At 54.0% G+C, this 21,016-nt stretch overlaps 2 protein-coding genes across 2 annotated transcripts; one reads left to right on the top strand and one right to left on the bottom strand.

The window, feature by feature from the left end:
* Positions 1-5,751: 5,751 nt before the first annotated feature.
* HRG_08896 (MULE transposase domain-containing protein) lies at positions 5,752-6,499 on the bottom strand (the record flags this gene model as incomplete). The annotated part of the gene is made up of 4 exons (XM_044867367.1): positions 5,752-5,761; positions 5,821-5,857; positions 5,920-5,945; positions 6,012-6,499. The coding sequence occupies 4 exons, from the start codon at positions 6,497-6,499 to the stop codon at positions 5,752-5,754; spliced, it is 561 nt and encodes a 186-aa protein (XP_044717388.1).
* Positions 6,500-12,789: 6,290 nt separating this feature from the next.
* HRG_08895 (endonuclease-reverse transcriptase domain-containing protein) lies at positions 12,790-13,973 on the top strand (the record flags this gene model as incomplete). Its single annotated transcript, XM_044867366.1, has 2 exons — positions 12,790-12,858; positions 12,915-13,973. The coding sequence occupies 2 exons, from the start codon at positions 12,790-12,792 to the stop codon at positions 13,971-13,973; spliced, it is 1,128 nt and encodes a 375-aa protein (XP_044717387.1).
* Between the last annotated feature and the right edge of the window lie 7,043 nt (positions 13,974-21,016).

Below are 21,016 nucleotides of genomic sequence, written 5' to 3'. Positions count from 1 at the left end.
TTCAGCAACCGATATGTTATTCAGGCATTCTCTATTTTTGTATCTATCGGAAAGAGTGGCCTTTCAGGACTAGGAGAATGGGCATTGGGCAAGCGCCAGGGTGCCGCCGACTTCCTTGCCTGACCATGTTGACCTCGGCACAACTTTATCCAGCGTATGTGTAAGAGGCTGGCCCGGAGTTTACTCAACAAGCAGGTGCCTATGTGTTGTCTATCTAGAGCTGAGGAGGAAAGGAAGCTGAACTTGAGGCGTAGCCTCGAGTGCGAGCTTATATTACCCTTCACAGAATGTTCTCGCAGCTTCCGGGTCCGCGGGCGGGCCGGTGCTGCCACCCAGCACGACCCACCGGACCCGGTACAACCGGGTCCACCAAGCCGGGCACAGCCCGTGACAGTATGATCATATATGATCATACGCCTGGGGCTGTATGGTATATGTATATGGGCAATATATGATTTATATATGATTTAACTAAATCATACGCGTATGATTAGAAAGCCTGAGGCCTACTTGAAGGTCAGTTTCTCCAAGTGTTCAGCGTCCTACCTTCAGCGACTGAAGCGCGGTCTGCCAAGTTTAAGGCTGTTGTGCCGGTGCCGGTCAACGAAGCACATCACGAACTTCTCCTTCCAGGGGTCTAGCCACGTATTGATAGCGTAATCCACGGCGGCCTGCGGATGGCCGGCTGCTTCGAACGCGGGGACCAGTGTGTTATAGATAGCCTCATTAGGGTGTTAACGATGCCTGCCCACTCTTTGAGGAAGGCTGTGAACGTAGGGGCTCGGATTGTGCGATCTCCTTCCTTTATTGCAGCAGGAAGTGCTTTTGCACTTGGTAAGAACGTTTTGTTGATATGCCAGCGGCAGAGCAGGTGAACTACGTGGTTCTTTCCCCTTTCTCTCCTTGTAGACAATCACTTTGTCCAAGCCGCACTCGACCTCGTTCGTGCCTTGTACCGTCACATCGTGCAGCGCCCCCGGCTTGACAAGAAATTCAAGAATCATGAAGTGAAAAGTATCAGGGTTTTTGCATCTACGAGCGCGAGACTCAGGAAGTCGCATGCGCTATTGATGATCAGATTATCCCTAGGTCTGTGAAGACGTTAATTATTCTATTTACCCTTAGCCGTGTCCTGCGCGTACCATTATGTCGTAGATAACTAAATAGGCCATTAATTGCATGCGTAGCGACTAATGTGACGGTTCCAAACTTGTATGAGGATTAATGATACTAAGACGTAATAAGTTATTCCTAGCATTCCAACTTCGTCTAGAGTTTTAGGCGATAACAGTGTACCACCTGCTAATTTGTATTCTGCACCTTCGCTATTAATGCGGGACGTTATTCCTAGCATTCCAAATTTAGTCTAGAGTTTTAGACGATAACAGTCTACTATCTATTCGTGTCACATTGACCATTGCACCACGCAGGCAAAAGTGGAATGCACACTCCAGCAGTTGACGCTGCAAATGGCGCACATAGCCTGTGTTTGACAATTCGCATTCCGCACCTTCGCTATTAATGCGGAACGCGGCACTAACATCATCTACTAGGGGGCCTAAAAGTCGGCCGCCGACCCTGTTCCACAGGGACGGGGGGTGCGTTGATTGAGGACAAACGCGTTGATTGGGGAAAGGCAGGTACTTCTTAGCCCCGCAAATTTATTAGCTAAACAAAGTATTACATTTAATCGGTTAAACGCATAACTAATCCCGCCAGTACGATGTATGCAACAAGTCGGGGATTCTATATACCATCGTGACCTGAAACTGATGAAGATACTATTATTCTAGCTCTGCCTTGATGACTTCAAATTTATGCCCGGTACCTCAATGAAGCTGTCACCTATTATTTATACCCCATCAGCCTCAAGGGTCAGTACCTGCAATGTGGCACGCTCTATGGCCTCCAAGGTCACCAAGTCAGCCGCCTCTTGTATGACATCGCGATCTTAGGTTCTCGGCCAAGTGATGTGTTGCTATACGAAAATGCGTGTTGGTGTTGATGGAATTTGAAATTAGCGCGGTTATGTAAGAAAACAGTAGTACTTACATTTATGTAGTAGGATCATCATTCTATGTAATTTTTTTTTCCTTCCCGATCAACGCGTTTGTCCTTAATCAACGCACCCCCCCGTCCCTGTAGAACAGGGTCGGCGGCCGACTTTTAGGCCCACCAGGCTTGTAGCTTATATGCTGATAAGGCCGGGCAATTTTCTTCCTAAACCTATCCTAGCATCGCGTACGTACCTGGGTTTGATCGCGCTAGCTCCCCGTAAGACGTCCTCAGCTACATTTATGCCCCATACGGTTGCGACCCACACCTTGTATATATACGTTTCTGCCGACATAGTCTGTTTTAAGCAGAAGACTCTAGCGGAATGTAGTAGAACGCTGCTAGCATCTAAGCATCTGCTTCATATCCATCCTTTATACCTCGATTAATAAAGTAAGGAAGTGTGAGACAATACTATATAGGCAAACCATTTACCTATAAAAGCTGCAGAGCATCTTCGGACTTAAGGACGAATAGCAGCTCCTCTCTATCACTTATCGAGCATTGATCGATTCCTCTTAAGTTCACCGCTGTGGCCCAAGTAGCAGGGCCACTATCAGCTAGTCAAGGCGTCCGGCTAGTCAAAATCACCACCACTGGTGGGGCAGCACACGTAGCCGACCCGGTCAACGTGTGGCCCCTACCAAGCCAAAGGCAAGGCCCCCGCCCGCCGCCATAAGTAGCAGCTCGGGAAAGCATTGCCTGCGGTCACATCCGCACCGTGCCCGACACCGCCAGTGCTGGCCGAGCCTCGCGTCACAAGCAGTGCGACCGGCTCTCGTCAGATTACGAGGTTATCTACTGGTCAGCCGCACCAGACACGAGGACAGCTGGCAGTCCGGGTAAGGTGGCAAGCCGACGTCCGGACCCAGCCTACAACCGCCTCGACATGGCGCCCACCACTCCCCTCTCGCCGGCCACCGTTTGTGCCAAACTCCCGATCGTTGGCCCGCCTCCTTTATGGGCGTTGGTGGCCGGTGTGACTACAGCGCTACTGTTTCCACGCGTACCGACCGTGGACATTACGGCGTCGGAGCAGCAGTGTGTGCCGCTGGGCCGCCCGCTGGTCACGGTCGCCTGTTGGCTCGGTGGACCGGCCGGCACCCCGAGTTACTTCGTAATGTGCACAAGGCCCGACCGTGGCGGGGTTGGCGGCGATGTGCACGGAAGGCTGATTGTATCGGACGGAATGTTCTTCGGCTGTACGCCCGTTAGCGTGTCAGCTCCCGGCCGCGGGTACACAGTGCATCCCGTTGCCCCCAATGTGAAAAACCCGCTCCTATGGGTAAACCCAGCCAGGGGAAGGATCAACGCCTGTGAAGCGCCAAGAAAAGATCCCGGCGCGAAAGGACCGAAGGCCGGTCGGGTCGATCCGAAGGCAGCCCGAGCTCTCGCGACGGCGCCGTATGGGACTAGAGACCCGGACGGAACCGCCGAGCCACAAACGGCGGTCGTCTTTGGGAAGCCACCTCCCGCCCGACCCCCGGCCCAGGCATGGCGAGTGCTGTCGTACTGCGACAGCCACGGTCTGCCATCCTTAGTGGCGTTGTGTAACATGGTCGGAGTGAACGAACTGTTGCACTTCTGCAGCGATCACGAGCGCGGTTGGTGGTACGACCTGTTCGGTAACCAGATGGCTGACGATACGGCTGGCTGTTACTGCCACGTGGTGGGTTTCAGGGTGCCCCCGACCCGTTACTGGCCGCACGCATCCGGAAGGCGGCGGCCCATACGGCAAACGGGGCTACATTTCGATTACTCACCACACCCCGCCGAATACTCCGGGTTAGCGTTCAATGTCGACAAGTCAAATCCGTGGGCTTACGTCTCAGATGTGGACCATACTCACTCCGGAATGGTGTGCAGGGATGGAAGTACGCCCCGTTTCACCTTGAACAGCAGCACGCCGGCCACTTTCAGGAGTAATCAAACATACACTCCAGATTTTCAAACATACACTCCCGACCTAAGCCCCATTTGGAAGAAGACCCCGCCACCAAAATTTGGCGCGCGCTTTCCCAACGCCGCTGCCGCGGCTGCCTGCCTAGATATATTGTCGCATATCACGCCCGTGTCAGTTCCTGAAACCTTATGCTCGATCACTGCCACTGCTGCGCCGCGGCTTCGCCGCAATGATCGGGTATATATTGTTGCACGAATGTGTGCATCGATTCTTTTCCTTTCCTTTGTTCTTTAGATAATTCTCATCAATTGACTGATGCCACAAAGATCAACCGCTGTCACGTGCGAGGTGTGGGACACTATTGTCTGACATATATGGATTCTATCTGCAATTATTACCAACGCCGGAAGATGCATCCCTTAGAGTCATTCAATTGAAGCTATCAATAAGCCCGGCCCGATCGATCTTCCGATATATATACAATATGCATATAATGGCGGAAGGTCTTTGCCTACCTCTGTGACTGTGACTGTGACTGTGAGGAAGGATCCGTCCGACGCGGCGGAGGGCGAGGCACGTAAGGAACGAATTTGTGACCGGCCTGCCTGCTAGTTTTGTATGGTGCCGTGTCCTCTGATCCCCTAGCTGCTGGAAATGCTCCGTAGCCGTCTCGTGAGACTGTGCCGGCGGCTGTGCCCACATGAAGCCGTCGTGATGTGCCTGTGACGAGGAGGCGGTTCTTGCCACTGTGACGGCGCCGGCGCCTGTACGTATACAGGCACAATTGGTGTAGGCGGTGGCATCACATAGTATCCCTGTGACGGCGGCGCCGGCTGTGGAAGTGAGGGCATCGTCGTTTGGTATCCCTGTGACACCAGCGGCACCTGTGGAAGTGAGGGCACCTGTGATAACAGCACCGGCGTTGCTGCTGCTTGTGACTTGATGAAATCACCGATCTGCTGGGCAAGATCGTCAACCCGGCTGCTCACGGAAGCAAGTGTATTCGACCTCTTGTTCATGATAGTGGTGCCTGTGCCCTTCCTCTTCTTCTTTTGCGTCTCTGGTGGCCGTGATACGAGCTCTGGGTTGGCTCTATGCTCCTCTTGCTCCCAAGCACTAAGGATCCGGCCCGTAGATGCCTCTAGTGGAGGATACCTCGCGTCTACTGTTTCCACGCCGGCGAGGCTGGACAACGTCAGGATCGGCTTCGTGGTCTGCATCGATATATTGCTGTTGTTCAGGCTGCTAGTAAATTAGTATAGTACTTATGGCTGGAGCAAGATACTTACAGTCACGCCGTAAACCCGCCAGTGGTTATCAATAAGATGCAATGGTATAAGGGCGGCCGCGTCAGCCTGGATCAAATCGCGGATTGTATGCCGGCAGGGCAGCCCCCATTGCATCGTGAAAGCACCCGTACAAATCGTAGGCATGCCTCGATTATCGGCAAGCTCAGCCAGGCTAGCCTAACTTGCCTGAAGATCTGTTTCATCGGCTGCCAGCCAATTTTTCGGTGCAGTGACTTCATAATCGTCTGCTTGGCCCATTCAACTCTAGCTCTTGCAAACTCGGATTGAAGCTTCTCGCGATGCTTCTTTTGCCGATGGGTAACGAGCCCTCTGATGTGCTCTTGTAGCTGATGGAGGTCAATGAAGCGGTTGCGTAATCGTGACTTCAACTCGTGATGTGTGCTCTCCACACGGGAAGTTACCGTAATGTTATAATTTCGGTACTGTTGGATAGCGTAGGTGGAAAACTGGGCACGCCATGGCCAGTAGGTTGTACGGAGGTAATTAACGAGAGCTATAAGAGGAGCTATTTAGTAAAGGTTAGAGTAGGAGGGTAGTTAGGGCTAGGGTTACCTGGCTGATCCGAAAACTCTATACAGAGTAGATCCCACTGATCTCTGCACTCCTCAGCCGTGCGAGCCCTAAAGACTGAAACCCAGGCATCACGGATACCGTCAGCTGTGTGCTCAAAAGTCCGCCTTGGAGCCGGGGGTAGTATTGGGTTTCCATCGTCATCTTCACGATCATCTTGTTGCTCAACGCACTGATCTGCCAGTTGTGAGGCATGTTGAATCTGGTAATCAGTGGCACGGTCGATAGGTCGGTCCTCGTCAATGGCATTATCTGCCTGTATAGGGTCGTCGAGAGCGGCTGCTGCAGCGAGGCGAGTCTCCTGTTCTGGCCTATCTCCGCCAATCTCGGTGCCATCGAGGGATCCTTCCCACTTCTTCTTGATGTGAAGGATCACGTTCTTCATCATATGCCAAACGCACACTTGTTGTTGCGTTGATGGGAAGATAGAGTCAAGGGCGTTCTTCAGGGCGGTATCAAAGTCGGTAATCACAACGCCCGGGTCCGGAATATCAGCCTGCCGACCAGCCTCACGCAACTGTGAGAGGATCCATTGGAACGCGCCTTCGTCTTCCTTGGCAGTGAGGCCAAAGCCTACACTGAAGCTCTTGTGTAGCCCTGTTGTGCCAATGATCTGTAGAAGCGGCATGTTAAAGCGGTTGACCTTATACGTATTATCCATGATAAGGAGCTCGGGGTTACGCTTCCAGTCAGCAATACAGTCATCGTATGTCCAGAAAAACCTCCAAACCTTCCCATTAGGGCCACGGTCAACTGCATAGTAGCTGATTTCCCCTTTGCTTTAGCATCTTTGAGTACATCGAGGAAGGCTTGTGTAGATGTAGAGGCGCCGTAACGGAAGGCACGAAGTTGCAGCTGGATGAAGTGTATATCAGAATCGGTAATAAGGAGCTCAGGATATTCCTGTCGGATAGCATCCACGATATCCCTGCTCTTGTTATTGACGTTCTTGCTAAGCCCTCGACGAGGCTATGAAGACGCTCGATGCCGAATTTGCGTTGGCTTCGTTGACGGACGATGGGGTTAGCAATTGGCTCAAATAGAGGTTCGTGGTTATGAGCCGTGCTTGATGGTGACTTTGAATGCATTGCAACGTCGGTAGAAGCGGATGTAACAGCGAAAGTCACATCCCGACTTCTTGGATGACGTCTTGTATATACCCTCTGCCTCGTCCCAGGGCCTATACTGACCACTGTATTCACAGCGGATATTGGCTTCCTTGCGCCTAGGCTTGCCGGTATTCTTGCTATTTGCAACGACTACGACGTAGCCAAGGAGCTCTTGCGTAGCTTTGAGTGTTTCAAGCGCCTCATCATACGTATCGAAAGACATCTCCGTGATAGCCTCGGTGCTACTGTTGGTATTGCTTTCGGTCGAATTCATCGGGACGATTGACTAGACGTGACTATTGCGGTAGGCGGCGGCGGCGTTGCTGTTGTGTTGAGTCAAGTGGTGATAGCTTCAATTGTTGATGATTGCGAAAATGCAGATGGCGGCCAAAAGGCAGGTGGCTGGGCGGGTGGGCGGCGGCGATGGTCACGGCAAGCCAGGGCGTTGGGAAAGCGCGCGCCAAATTTTGGTGGCGGGGTCTTCTTCCAAATGGGGCTTAGGTCGGGAGTGTATGTTTGAAAATCAGGAGTGTATGTTTGATTACTCCACTTTCAGACGACCCCTACCCGCTGAGCCGGACTAGGCAGTTAGCCCGTCCCACGGCGGACCGTCAGGCCTACGTACCGGCGATGGTCCGCCACCGGCCGGCTTAGTGCCGACCTGTCCTGTGGTGCCGTTTTGGCAAGGCCCATCCTTTGGGGCCCGAATCGACGGATGTCACAGTAGTACTTTCTCAGGTCCATGTCGCCCGTTGGCTCCCCTTGATCCAGAGCTACCATAAGGGCTCATTGGGAGTATTATTCGGCGTGTGTGGAGTCGGTTTAGGGAGGCTGTGATTGACGTAGTGACGGCTCGAAGGAGCCCAGTGGCCAGGCATCAAGAAGCCGCCTGGCATTCAAACCCTCGTGGCGTATTGGTCATACGCTTTGGAGGCCGCCCTCGTGGCGGAGTCGGTTCGAATCCGACCGGGGACACGACCTTTGGGGGGAGGTCGAGACCGGCAGACTAGCCCATCCTGCCTTACAGTTAGGTTGTACCAAATGGGGAATACAGCCTCTAGGGACCTGGGTCATCCCTAGCGGGGCGCTCCCGTCATTTACCGCCGCCTTGAAGCACCCGTGTGGGCGACATCACACGCATGCGGACGACCTCGCCCGACGGTCGAAAATCCTCGGCCGCCTGCGCAGCGTTACCACGCAACCAACACCTCAACAACGCCGCAAAACTCTCAACGTCACCGTCCAACCCTACGATATCCACCAACCACGATAGGCGACAAGATGCTCAACGTTGAAAGACATATGCGCAGACAGGATAGAATAAGGGGGGTTTTCATCCCGGGCTTCGGCTATAGGGTTTTTCCTGTATTGGTAACGAATAGAGGCTATCCGGGTCAGTTCATTGAAGTCCAAGTAATACTTTGCCATTGTAACGGTCTCAACTGAGTGTGTTGACAACTAGTTGAGCGACTGCGACGAGTATCCTAAAGCTAAGGAGAAAGAAAGAGGAAAGGAAAGGAAAGCTCTCGAAGATTGGTACGAGCTTATAAGCGGAGCTCGGTGGGTCTTGTCGAGAGCGGAGCCGAGACCCTCACGGGCTCAGCCTGTTACAGCCATGAAATTTGCATCGATTGTAGTCTGTCCCCCATACAGCGGCATCGGGCATTGGGGCGTGAACGATTCTAGCTGTAATCCGATGGTATCCGAGGGCTTGCTGAGCACCGCTGATCTGGTCGGGTGGGGCGAGTCCAGAATCAGCGACCAGGCGAGCCAATCGTATCCGCGGATATCCATCCCTGCCGTTACGGCAGGGGCCGTGGATATACAGATATCGTCGCCCCCTGCTGATTGTGTAGCCGATTCCATGGAGGAGCCGCTATCCACGTTCGCTACGACGCCCTGTCCACGGGCGTTTAACGACCCACCGGCACGGCGGTGTGTATCATGGTCGCTGGATATAGTCTCTTGTAGCCCGCGCGCCGCCCCTCCGATCCGGACTGGTGGTGGGGCTCGAGGCGCGGGCCAATTAGGATGCTGGCGGCGTCCTTTGGGAAGTCGGCGGCACGGATTCAAAATTTGGGCAACTTCTCCAGGCACGCGGCTGCGATGGATTCCCACCAGTGGCAAGCCGCGAATAAATTTCAGGGATACTCGAGTACGAGAGTACGATGAGTAGCAAACCCACTTGAAACAATACAGCCCATGTGTCTTCATGCTCTACCCGAAGGTAAGGACATAGTTGTTTCCGGTAGATCGCACTTGGCGGGGCTACCCTAGAGCGCGCCTGAAAATCCCGCTGACGGGCACCATCGAGCGATGCGTTGGCTCGGCGTTTGGCTCGACAGCTCTCTCTCTTTCAAGACACACGTCGAGAAATGGACGGCCAAGGCGCAAGCTGTTGCCTTTCATCTTAGGAGACTGACGAACACGAAACATGGCCCTCTGCCGAGTGCTATGCGACGAGCCGTCTGCGCTTGCGTCATCCCCGTGCTACTGTACGCGGCGGAGGCCTGGTACCCTGGTCCGAAAAGCCCGCGCTGGACGAAGCCTTCCAAGGAGGGGCCGTCGGGGATTGGCAACCTCGTCAAGAAGATGAGCAAGGCACTCTACACGTCTCTTCGGGCTATTCTGCCAGTGTGGAGGACGACACCGACGAACGTGCTGCACAGGAGGCGGGAATACCGCCCGTTCCTCTACTCCTCGAAGGGCGTCGGACGGCCTTTGCTGCGCGCCTAAAGCTCTCGACGAAGCTCACCCGCTCGTCCAGCGCACGTCGCGACCAAAAGCTCCCGTCGTGACCGTGAACAAACTTATCAAGTTGAAGTACCAGAAACAGCCACAGCCCTTCCGTACCAGACTGCGGCGAGCCGACGAAATGCTATCGAGCTGCCCGAGACCTGCTTTACTGCAGCGCGGATTTGCCGAAGAGCAGACTGCGCCTCTGCAGAGTGCATCGAAACACGAGACGGCGAAAAAATTTCGCGACTGGCTTCAGGCACTATCGCCCCGAACTCTTGTCGTCTACTCCGACGGGTCTCGTTCTGAGGAAGGCCACATCGGATACGGCTATGCTGTTCACCGGGACGGATCCACCGTCTTGAGCGGCAAGGGCCGTCTTGGAACAGCTGAGGTTTTCGACGCTGAGGCGAAAGGTGCATTGGAGGGGTTGAAGGCTGCGGTGAGCCTTCCAGAAACTGACCGCATCTTTGTCTGCCTCGACAACCTCGCGACCGCAACATGCTTACGGGCACGCCGAACGACTCCTCGCAAGAGGTCTTCCTTGAGTTCCAATCTTTGGCGCGAAAATACGGAGCTGTGGAGGTCCATTGGATCCCCGGCCATGCTGACATCCCAGGCAACGAGGAGGCTGATGCTCTGGCAAAGGCGGGAGCATCACTGCCAGAACCCGCTGATGGCGAACCGACGCTAGCGCATCTGCGAAAAATTGCCCGACTGCAGCGGAAAGAGGCTTTCAGTGCCTGGTGGGAAACCTCTGCGCCGGAGCGATACAGAGACCTGAGGCTTAAAGCCACAACCAGCTGTCCGTCAGAATTGGCGCTCTCTCGGCCCCTGCTTCATAACGCTTGCAGCAAGAACCCACCATGGGGATTTTGCTGACTACCACGAAAGGTTTGGTCACGACGATGCGCGACTGACGTGCTCGTGCGGACGACGAAAGAGCCAGCACACATCTTTTACTGCAGAAAGGTTGCGCCACGGCATCGTATGCGGCTTGCACCTTGGCCGGCTGCAGCCATCAACCGCGCAATCGGCAAGGACTTTGACAAATCCGTCAGGCGAAAGCGAGCTCCTTCTTCGGAGGATCTGCCCACGCCACTAGACGGTCATTATTCTCCTCTCTCCCTACCTTTTCCTCTCAATCCTTTCTGTTACCTGCTCCGATCTCGGCGGCGTCAAGGTCTCGCGACCATGCGATCGCCGAGGTCATCAAGGGCTGCAAGGCCCCAGAAGCAAATTGGCTGATCTGACCACGGGACAGCTTTCTCTTCGTGCCTGGACGTCCCGCTGACGGGCAACAGGTTTGTCATGAGCGCCGTTGAGCCGATGAAATGCTGGATAGTGGGTGAAGTGTACGATATGTAGCATGTAGACACCTGCTAGCTCAGCACGTCCTGTGCTCCCCTGCGGAGACCTGAGCGACCAAAAGTTGCTGGACGGAAAATACACTAAACTAAACTAAACTAAACTGACGGGCACCAGCCATCCTTCCCTGCATTTTTACTTTCTTGGCACGCAAGTGTTAAGGAAGTAGCCTATCCATACAGCTTTTCGCTTAACAGTGCTCTTGAAAATTCCGCAACAGCGCCGCGCGAAAGCGCCGGCAGCGGCCATGGCACCAGCCTCAGGTTCGCGCGCCGCTCCCTGTGCTGTCGACATACAATCGCCACCTGATCTAGCAGCCCGTGCATCTCAGCACCTACTGTCCTCTCCGGCGGAGGCTCGTCCAAATGTCTCAACCCTGGCGGCTCAGCAGCTCCCTCGACCGACGTCTCCCAGCGACACGCCCAACGCTGCCGTCGCGGAAGGAACGCAGCCGGAAATAATCCCGAATGGCCCTGGTTCGACCGGGTCCACGGAAAATGCACCTGTCTCCATCATCGAAGCGGCTACAAAGATCGCTCGCGACCAAACGGCAGCCCATGATGCCAAGCTGGCAGTCTTTCGGGCCTTTAGCGAATCATTCGAACAGACAGCCAAACAATTCACGTCCGGCTCCCACAATAGCATCGCAAAGCAAGTTGCCACCAAGTTTCTGAACCTCTGGACTCAATCGCTCGCCGACCTTGAGGAACCACCGAAACCTACGTACAGCAGCGTTCTCACATCCGGCAAAACGACACAAGGACAGCTGGCCATTACGGCCTCCGCCCCACCACAGCGAAAACAGCAAACCACCACTCGTCTCAGGACGACCGCCCGTGGCCCCACCCAAGGAAGACCTGCGTGTCTTTGTCCGACTTGACGTCGATGCTCCGGCCCGAAACCATGAAAGATACGCTATCCGGGCCCACATCGCCGCTAGAGTCGGCATCGACCTACGCCGCATCCCGGCAGCCTTCCCGGTAAACACGGGTTGGGCCATCCTGGCATCGGATGTGGCCACGCGCGAACTACTCGTGCAGCGACAGGCGGATTGGGCCGTAGATCTGGACGCGACGGCCGTAGAGATTAGCCAGAAATGGCATTCGTATGTCGTAGCCGATTGCCCCCGTAGGCTCACGGACCTACGCGGCGTTGAGATCAACTTCGATGAGGCGGTCAAAGAAGAAATTGCCTGCCAAACCGGACTGAAGCCCATCAGCATACGGACCTCGCGACACGACTCGGGCGATATGCCTACCCAGGCCCTTATTGTATCCTTCCTGGAACCCACGCAGAGACCCTGGCGACTGTTCGGCGCCAGCCGGTTCGCCCGCTATATCGACAAGCCCAGCATTCCTAGCCAATGTGACAAGTGCTGGGATTTCCACGCTCGACACAGCTGCGATCGAACGGCGCGCTGCAGGCGTTGTGGCAAAACCGGCCATCGTAGCCAAGAATGCACCGCCCTCGAGCAGTGTGCAAACTGCCTTGGACCCCATTGCGCGGATGACCCCAAATGCCCTGCCCGCCCCAAGCGCGTTCACGGCATGGTCCGGCGCCTGACGAAGGAGGAGAAGAGCCTGGTACGGCAGATGGGAGTTCAGCTCTCTGCGCAGCAGAAGCGGCGAACTCAAAGGCCAGAGTGTCCGACCAGTCTGATCAGAGCCCTGGCAGGCCGCAGACACTTTCCTTGGAGTCAACGGCGCCGCGGGCAGCTGGAGGAGATGGAAGCTCCGACATGGGCGCCATTTACGAGCCAGCCGCGCCGTCAACCCCATGCATCATTGTGGCCACAACGCCGCCGCATGTAAGGGACGGCGACCAGTTCCTCCCTGTCGTCCCATCGAAGAAACGACGCACTAGTCCTGTGACGCTACCCTAATGCCTCGCTGTTTTCCACGCAATCGAAGCGATAGGAGGATCTTGCGAATCTTCCAAGCCAACGTAGGCAAGATTCCGCCGGCACACGATTGTGCCCTTGCGTTGGCCGACTCGGAACAATACGACATTATTTTGTTGCAGGAGCCATGGACAGGACTGAAAGACGGCCGATGCCTCACTAAGACGCATCAGGCCTACGACACCTTCTCACCCGTCAACGACTGGGACGGCCGCGACACTCGCCCGAGAGTCATGACATACGTCCGGCGTTCCGCAGGTCTCGTCGCTGATCAAAAGAGACCTGCGGCGACTCGTGACATCCTTTGGCTCACCGTCAACGGCATAACAGTCGTCAACTTCTATCGGCAGCCGTACCACGACGGAGCCCTTGAAATCTTGCTTCAGTGGACCGTACCGGACAAGTGTCTTGTTGCTGGTGATTTCAATGCCAAACATCCCAGCTGGCAGGCCGGTCGACGAGAGGACCGCGGCGAAGAAATAGCGTTTTGGGCAATGGACAATCGACTCGGCTTACTGAATCCTGTCGATGTCCCGACCAACGCACACGGCAATACGGTTGATCTCGCCTTCTGCAACATACCTCTGGCCGACGCTGTTGTCGAGGATCATCTAGCAACCGGCTCCGATCATTTTACCCTTAGTATCACGCTGCCAGGACAAGTTCTGGCACCCCTTCCAATAGGAAAGATCCATCTCAACTCCGACGAGGAATTGAAGCGATTCATTGAGTTAGTGGAGGCCGGTGCCGCCTTCATCCCGATCACCACGGCATCTCCTTCCGAGCTCGACAGCTTTGCGTCGGCGCTCGTGAACCTTCTTGGTTGTGCAGCCAGAGCTGCCGGTCGACCTGCCCGTAAGACTACGCATGGTGCGCGGTGGTGGACTGAAGAATGCGCAAAGGCGGCGGCCAATTACCGCGCGTGGAGGAGAGTTCACTCTCTCGGCTTCGACCGAGAAGTACAGCTAGCCAAGAGGGCTCCATGGCGTGGTGCGCCGGGCCAAGCGCCTTTACTGGCGTAACTTGATTGACAGCTTCACCGATAGCGCCTCCGTCTTCAGGGCGTCCGCTGGCTGAAGTCTCCAGGTCCGTTTCAAGCTCCTCCTGCAAATTGACGACCGAGTGTATGAGACGCAGCTGGAAAGGCCACCGCCTTGCGACAAGCCACTCTGGAACGGCGCACGGCGAACGACGACATCCCAGATCCGTGGATCTCCGTGAACACAGATAGGACGATACCCTTCACCGACCGAGTCTCTCCGGAGAGACCCGCGACGCCACGCTACGCACCGGGAATACGTCCCTGGTTCCGACAATATTACGGTGCGGATGCTCCGCGCTGTCTGGCATGCGATCGGAAGTCTCGTCCACCAGCTATATCAAGGCTGCCTCAGGATTGGCCACCATCCGAAGCCCTTCCGAGAAGCAGAAGTGGTCATGATTGCCAAGCCGGGGCGCAGGGATCTCTCACCCCGCGCTTGGCGCCTCCCTTTTGTCCTGTCTCGGCAAGGGCCTCGAGCGGCTCATCGCACGGCGTCTAGCGTGGGCCTCGGTCCATTTCGGCGTACTACACCCACAACAAGCCGGCGCGCTCCCGAAGAGATCGGCCGTGGATCTCGTTGCTGCCTTGATTCATGACATCGAGGAGGCATTTGCCTGCAAGCAGGTTGCAACATTGGTGACTTTGGACATTCAGGGCGCCTTCGACACAGTCCTCCGCAACAGATTGATCCTTCGCCTACGGGAGCAAGGGTGGCCACCGAACCTCGCGCGATGGGTCGGCTCGTTTATGCAAGACAGGTCGGCACGCATCCGCTATCAAGATATCGCAACGAATTCATCGCCTCTCCAGTGCGGGCTGCCACAGGGATCGCCAGTCTCGCCGATCCTCTTCCTACTGTATACGGAATCAATCTACCGCTTGGGCAGCTCAAAAGGGCGTTTCGGCTATGCGGACGACACTGCTATCCTTTGCGTCGGCGATAGCCTGGATGAGACGTCCGCCGAAGCATCTCATCATGTGCGTGAGCTTGTATCGTGGGGCGCCGCCAACGGGATCTCCTTCGACCCTGAGAAGACAGAAGTGATGCACTTCTCTCGAACGACGCCCAAGACGGCGCCGCCAGTGCTCCATGGCGAATTTGAGAAACGGCCGGGCCGGGCGATGCGTTGGCTTGGCGTCTGGCTCGACAGCACTCTGTCTTTCAAGACTCATGTCGAGAAATGGACGGCCAAAGCGCAAGCAGTCGCCTTCCATCTCAGGAGACTGACAAACACCAGGCATGGTCCTCTACCGAGCGCTGTGCGACGAGCGGTCTGCGCTTGCGTCATTCCAGTGCTGCTCTACGCGGCGGAGGTCTGGTATCCTGGTTCTACGCGCCCGCGCTGGACCAAGCCGGGCAAGGAAGGACCGTCCAGGATCGGACACCTCGTAAAGAAGATGAGCAAGGCACTCTACACATCTCTTCGGGCTATCCTGCCAGTGTGGAGAACTACACCAACGAATGTTCTGCACCGGGAGGCAGGGATACCGCCGGTCCCTCTGCTGCTCGAGGCGCGCCGGACTGCATTTGCTGCGCGTCTCAAACCCCTGGACGAAGCTCATCCGCTCGTGAAGCGCACGTCGAGGCCAAAAGCCCCTATACTGAATGAAATGATCAAGCTGAAGTACCAAAAGCAGCCAAACCCCTTCCGGACTAGGCTGCGGCGCTCCGACAATTGCTACCAAGCTGCCCAAGGCCTGCCTTGCTGCAGCGCGGATTTGTCGAAGAGCAGACTGCGCCTCTGCAGAGTGCATCGAAAAATGAGACGGCGAAGAAATTTCGCGATTGGCTCCAGGCACTATCGCCCCGAACTCTGGTCGTCTATTCCGACGGGTCCCGTTCTGCCGAAGGCCACGCCGGATATGGCTATGTTGTTCATCGGGACGGATCCACCGTCTTGCGCGACAAGGGCCGTCTTGGGCCCGCCGAGGTTTTCGACGCTGAGGCGAAAGGTGCGTTGGAGGGGTTGAAGGCTGCGGTGAGCCTTCCAGAAACTGACCGCATCTTTGTCTGCCTCGACAACCTCGCGACCGCAACATGCTTACGGGCACGCCGAGCGACTCCTCGCAAGAGGTCTTCCTTGAGTTCAATCTTTGGCGCGAAAATACGGAGCTGTGGAGGTCCATTGGATCCCCGGCCATGCTGACATCCCAGGCAACGAGGAGGCTGATGCTCTGGCAAAGGCGGGAGCATCACTGCCAGAACCCGCTGATGGCGAACCGACGCTAGCGCATCTGCGAAAAATTGCCCGACTGCAGCGGAAAGAGGCTTTCAGTGCCTGGTGGGAAACCTCTGCGCCGGAGCGATACAGAGACCTGAGGCTTAAAGCCACAACCAGCTGTCCGTCAGAATTGGCGCTCTCGGCCCCTGCTTCATAACTTGCTTGCAGCAAGAACCCACCATGGGGATTTTGCTGACTACCACGAAAGGTTTGGTCACGACGATGCGCGACTGACGTGCTCGTGCGGACGACGAAAGAGCCAGCACACATCTTTTACTGCAGAAAGGTTGCGCCACGGCATCGTATGCGGCTTGCACCTTGGCCGGCTGCAGCCATCAACCGCGCAATCGGCAAGGACTTTGACAAATCCGTCAGGCGAAAGCGAGCTCCTTCTTCGGAGGGATCTGCCCACGCCACTAGACGGTCATTATTCTCCTCTCTCACCCTACCTTTTCCTCTCAATCCTTTCTGTTACCTGCTCCGATCTCGGGCGGCGTCAAGGTCTCGCGACCATGCGATCGCCGAGGTCATCAAGGGCTGCAAGGCCCCAGAAGCAAATTGGCTGATCTGACCACGGGACAGCTTTCTCTTCATGCCTGGACGTCCCGCTGACGGGCAACAGGTTTGTCATGAGCGCCGTTGAGCCGATGAAATGCTGGATAGTGGGTGAAGTGTACGATATGTAGCATGTAGACACCTGCTAGCTCAGCACGTCCTGTGCTCCCCTGCGGAGACCTGAGCGACCAAAAGTTGCTGGACGGAAAATACACTAAACTTCTCACGAAGAGAGCATGCAAGTGGGCATTGATTGTGTAACGATGGGTATGATTTGTTGTATTCCGTTCTGTCTGTCCCTCTTGCAATGCCCTCTTCTAGGCTCCCTATTTATATCCCTTGGTTCCCTATTGATATCCCCTTTTCAGTTGTATAGGTACAATATCTAGGAGGCTGGGCTCCTTTCCCAGCCCCCTTTGCATACTGACTTTCCCTAGTCGCCGAGGGCTCTTTCAGCTTCCCCGTATATGCAGTCTCTCTACAGCCTGTGTGGCTGCCTAATGCGGTCTCCTAATAGTCTTCTGCAGCCTCAGAACTCTCTGCAGGCTGCCTTTCTGTCTAGCCCGTCGGGGCCCTTAGCTGTATACCCCTTATGGTCACCCCGAGCTCAAGATCTCAGACGTGCTTCGCGACAAAACTAAACTAAACTAAACTAAACGGACGAATATACAAAGCTCGAGATCCAACAACCATGACGCGCAGACGATCGATCTCACTTCCGACGATAGTCAAACAGAACGACAGATAGCTCCTACGATGACAGTCCCAGCTATAAAGTCTACAAATGGATTACGTCAACTCGTTACGGCCACGAACGAGGGCAACACCCATCGCTCTGAGAGTGCGCAGGCAACAAGAAAGCGATCAATGCTCCAGCCCTTCGATCTAACGGTGAACTTTTATTGTGCGTCCTTTAGAATCATCGATAATAAAGGATTGCCTGTAAAGAAGTATCACGTAGGATATCCTAGTCTTGTACGGAAGGTTACACACTGTTTCTTTTCCGAACCAGCCAAGCAATTCCCGTCACATTCCGACATGATTCAACAGATTATTCGCAGAGCCATTAACGACGAGACTTTAATCGATCGCGACTGGAAGCTCCTATCAGCTTGCTTAGCAAACAATCCAGGCTCGATCTCGTATTATCCATCACAAGCATACGAGACGACATCCCTGCTTGACCTTTTCGCTCGATTTCCCCAAACAAGGCGATTGCATCACCTTTTAAGTACTCTTTAATCTTTTTGTTCTCTTACGAGAGCGACAACAACCCAGACGACCTCTTCGAACCCGCACATATTCTTAGCGCCAAGAACGAACCTTTAGTTAAAAAAGAGAGTGCGTCTTCGAAGAAACGCAAGCAACTCCTAAGACTAAACCGACGCCGAAGAATACAAGCAAGAAGTTTAAGGTAGAGGCTATCAAGGAGGAGGCCGAGAATAAATCTACGATACAAGTAGCATCTGAGGCGGATTTTGACTTTTCACAGGACTTTAAGTCAGATTTAGGAGCCCAGGTCAGGTCTTAGAGGATATCAAGGAAGGCGAGACTCAAGAAGATGGTATCTCTAACGCGGACGGGACTATAGGGAGCAAATGGTTACACGTCGTCAAGCTCATGTAAAATCGCAATCTTAACCGTTCACTTGCTTTTTTCTTTAATTACCATCGTCACTCCTAAAACTCAACTGTTCAAGATCGTCTAGGCTAATATTAGACTGTGATAAGACTTGTTGTAGTCGGTCCCGACCATTTTCTGGGCGACTAAGTAACGTGACTTCCGGTTGCTTCTGATCAGTAATATACTGATGCAGATGTGTCCGGAGCGAGTTGTACTCGTCAAGCCATGGATATTCCGGGTTCGGAGGACTTGAAGATATAGTTCCAATGCTTAATTGAACCAAATAATCGCATATCTCTTTAGTTTTAAGCGGTAGGTAGTCGTCTAGGTTCGTGGTATCCTCATCGAAAAGCTCGGTGCATATGCGAAGCCGATCCGGTGGGATCTCCTCGGCATAATTCTGTTCACCAGCAGAATCAAGCTGATGATATAAGACCGTAGGTTGCCCGCTTCGAACGTGTGGACGATTTGGCTGATGTCGAATAGTATGACTGTTCCACATATGAACGAATTGGACTAGCTCTTGACGGATAGTATCCATATAGATATAGAGAATTGCCACTCGATCCGCCCTTGAGCTACTGTCAAATAAGCCATGTTCGGTGAGCCATTGAAAGTATTGCTAATGGAGTTAGTATAACTAGGGTAGATGATGGATAAAATTATACTTACTCGCCAGAACCCAGCACGATTACTGCCTAACCGATGCCACCAGCTCTCAATCCGGGTGTTATGAATGCTTCGGCCAAAGTACCAGCAGTCTCCAAATGCAATTGGGACGAGATAAGAGACCTGTTCCTTCGTTCGCATGCCGGATAGGTAATAATGTATCCCGCATAAGAGGGATGTCTCATTACCATGGTCCGATCGCAAGATACGAGGCATAGCGTGCCGCTGGTTTAGTACGTGGAGGTACTGTTTTGCAACGTTCCAGCTCGTACTGGATGAAAACCACAGTAAAACCACGTAATATACCGTGAGTACGCGTCAATACCAGCATAGATCTCAAAACCCCAATTCTTAAGTTTGTCGTAGCCATCAATAGACCAGACCCAGTCTGGGCCATGGATAGAGAAGTCACGTCGTTTGTAACGTGTTCGTCCCCATCGTTCCCTAACGTTCTCAGGCGTGAAGTCTCGATACTCTGCGTATAGGGCATCACGACTAATAATATGATGTTGCTGGCGCATATACGTAGGTATAGAGATAGTTCCGGCCATGTCCTTGTAGAGTTGTAGAGATCTGTGCCTGGCTGTTAAAAAAGGACCGGGCGCGTTCTCTTGCGACTTGGAGCGCTTCAGGGGATTGGCGGCGGTAGAGCCCCTCTTCAAGCCGAATTCTTTCAAGACGGAACTTTGAGATCGTAAACCCTCGTCTCTAAGTCGTTTAAGCATGAAATCATCCTTAAGACATTCATCAAAGAATAGCGACCTAATTCGGTCCCGTAAGGTATCTGAAGTGATCGTACGTGCTTGACGAAGAAGTCCCCAGTCTTTGATCGATCGATAGAGACTGGCGCGGCTTACTTGAAGCTGATGATGCTCGAGAAGATGCGTACGGATTGTATTAATAGAGGATCCATCTCGATGCAAGCCGGTGATTTCCTCCTGAACTGTGGAAAGATCAATTTGTGGTCGAGGCATATTTGTTTAACTGAGTAAAGCGCTATTCGGGCTCAATGATATCGTAGAAGGGAGAAAGCACTGAAAATGTGTACCAATGCGCAGAGCGAACGCTTACTTTCATTTCTTTCAATATACCGGTACAAGTTACCCAGTTGCACTTAGACCCGATCGGGTAATCTAACCCGGGTGCCCACAGCCCAAAATGCGTTTTGATACAGTCTGGCCTACAGTCGCCCGTAACGGTGGTTCTGTGGCGTGCCTAATGGGGAAAGTGCATTGTGGAATCTATTGGTATGATGGGGGTCAAAGCAGCTCGTTTCTGTTGCGAAGACCATTGCGCCATGCAGGCAAAAGTGGAACGCGCTCCTACAGGTGCGCTGCAATTGACACATATCTGATGTCTGTCTTTCTTCCCGATAGTTTCTTGATGTGTACGTGTGTGTCTGCTCCGAAAGAAAAGGAGGCCCTTGGTGGGTGGCTTTGGGCATTAGCCTTTTCCCCTGCATGCCCCTTGGCTGGCAGCTGCGAAGCGGGTGATCCTTTTTCACCATATATTTCGACCATATCGCCATTCATTCAAGATTTTGATGAATGAATTGAATAAAGACTCCTGATTTTCGATTCGTCGAATTTGAAGACCTTACCCGATTCCGCTTCATTCAATTCAAGGGTCCCGAGGCCAATTCGACTTCAAAATCTTCAAATATCAGCCCTAGACTCACTCTTGAGCGCTGTTTGCCTTGATGGCGGCGGCGCAACGTGGTCTCATCGCAGCCAAATTGGCGAGCTGTTTCAGCGTAATTGACCGATTCTGAGGACTTCAGGAAAGCAAGCGCTTCGTCAATAGCCGCCATGGTTGTTGAGATGTTCCAGATTGATGTTGAGACAGAATGTCGGTAGGTAGGTAGGTAGGATGTCGCATATCAAGCCTGTCTAGGATGATTATTCATGAAGTGACGATGTTACTCGCAACGCCGCTGTTGCCTGCTAGGCAACCA

This window comes from Hirsutella rhossiliensis (genome assembly GCF_020360975.1).
Source record: "Hirsutella rhossiliensis strain HR02 chromosome Unknown scaffold00011, whole genome shotgun sequence".
In the NCBI taxonomy this organism is placed as follows: Eukaryota; Fungi; Ascomycota; class Sordariomycetes; order Hypocreales; family Ophiocordycipitaceae; genus Hirsutella; species Hirsutella rhossiliensis.
Note: the sequence above shows the minus strand (reverse complement) of the source record. Positions and strands in the feature narration are given on the sequence as shown.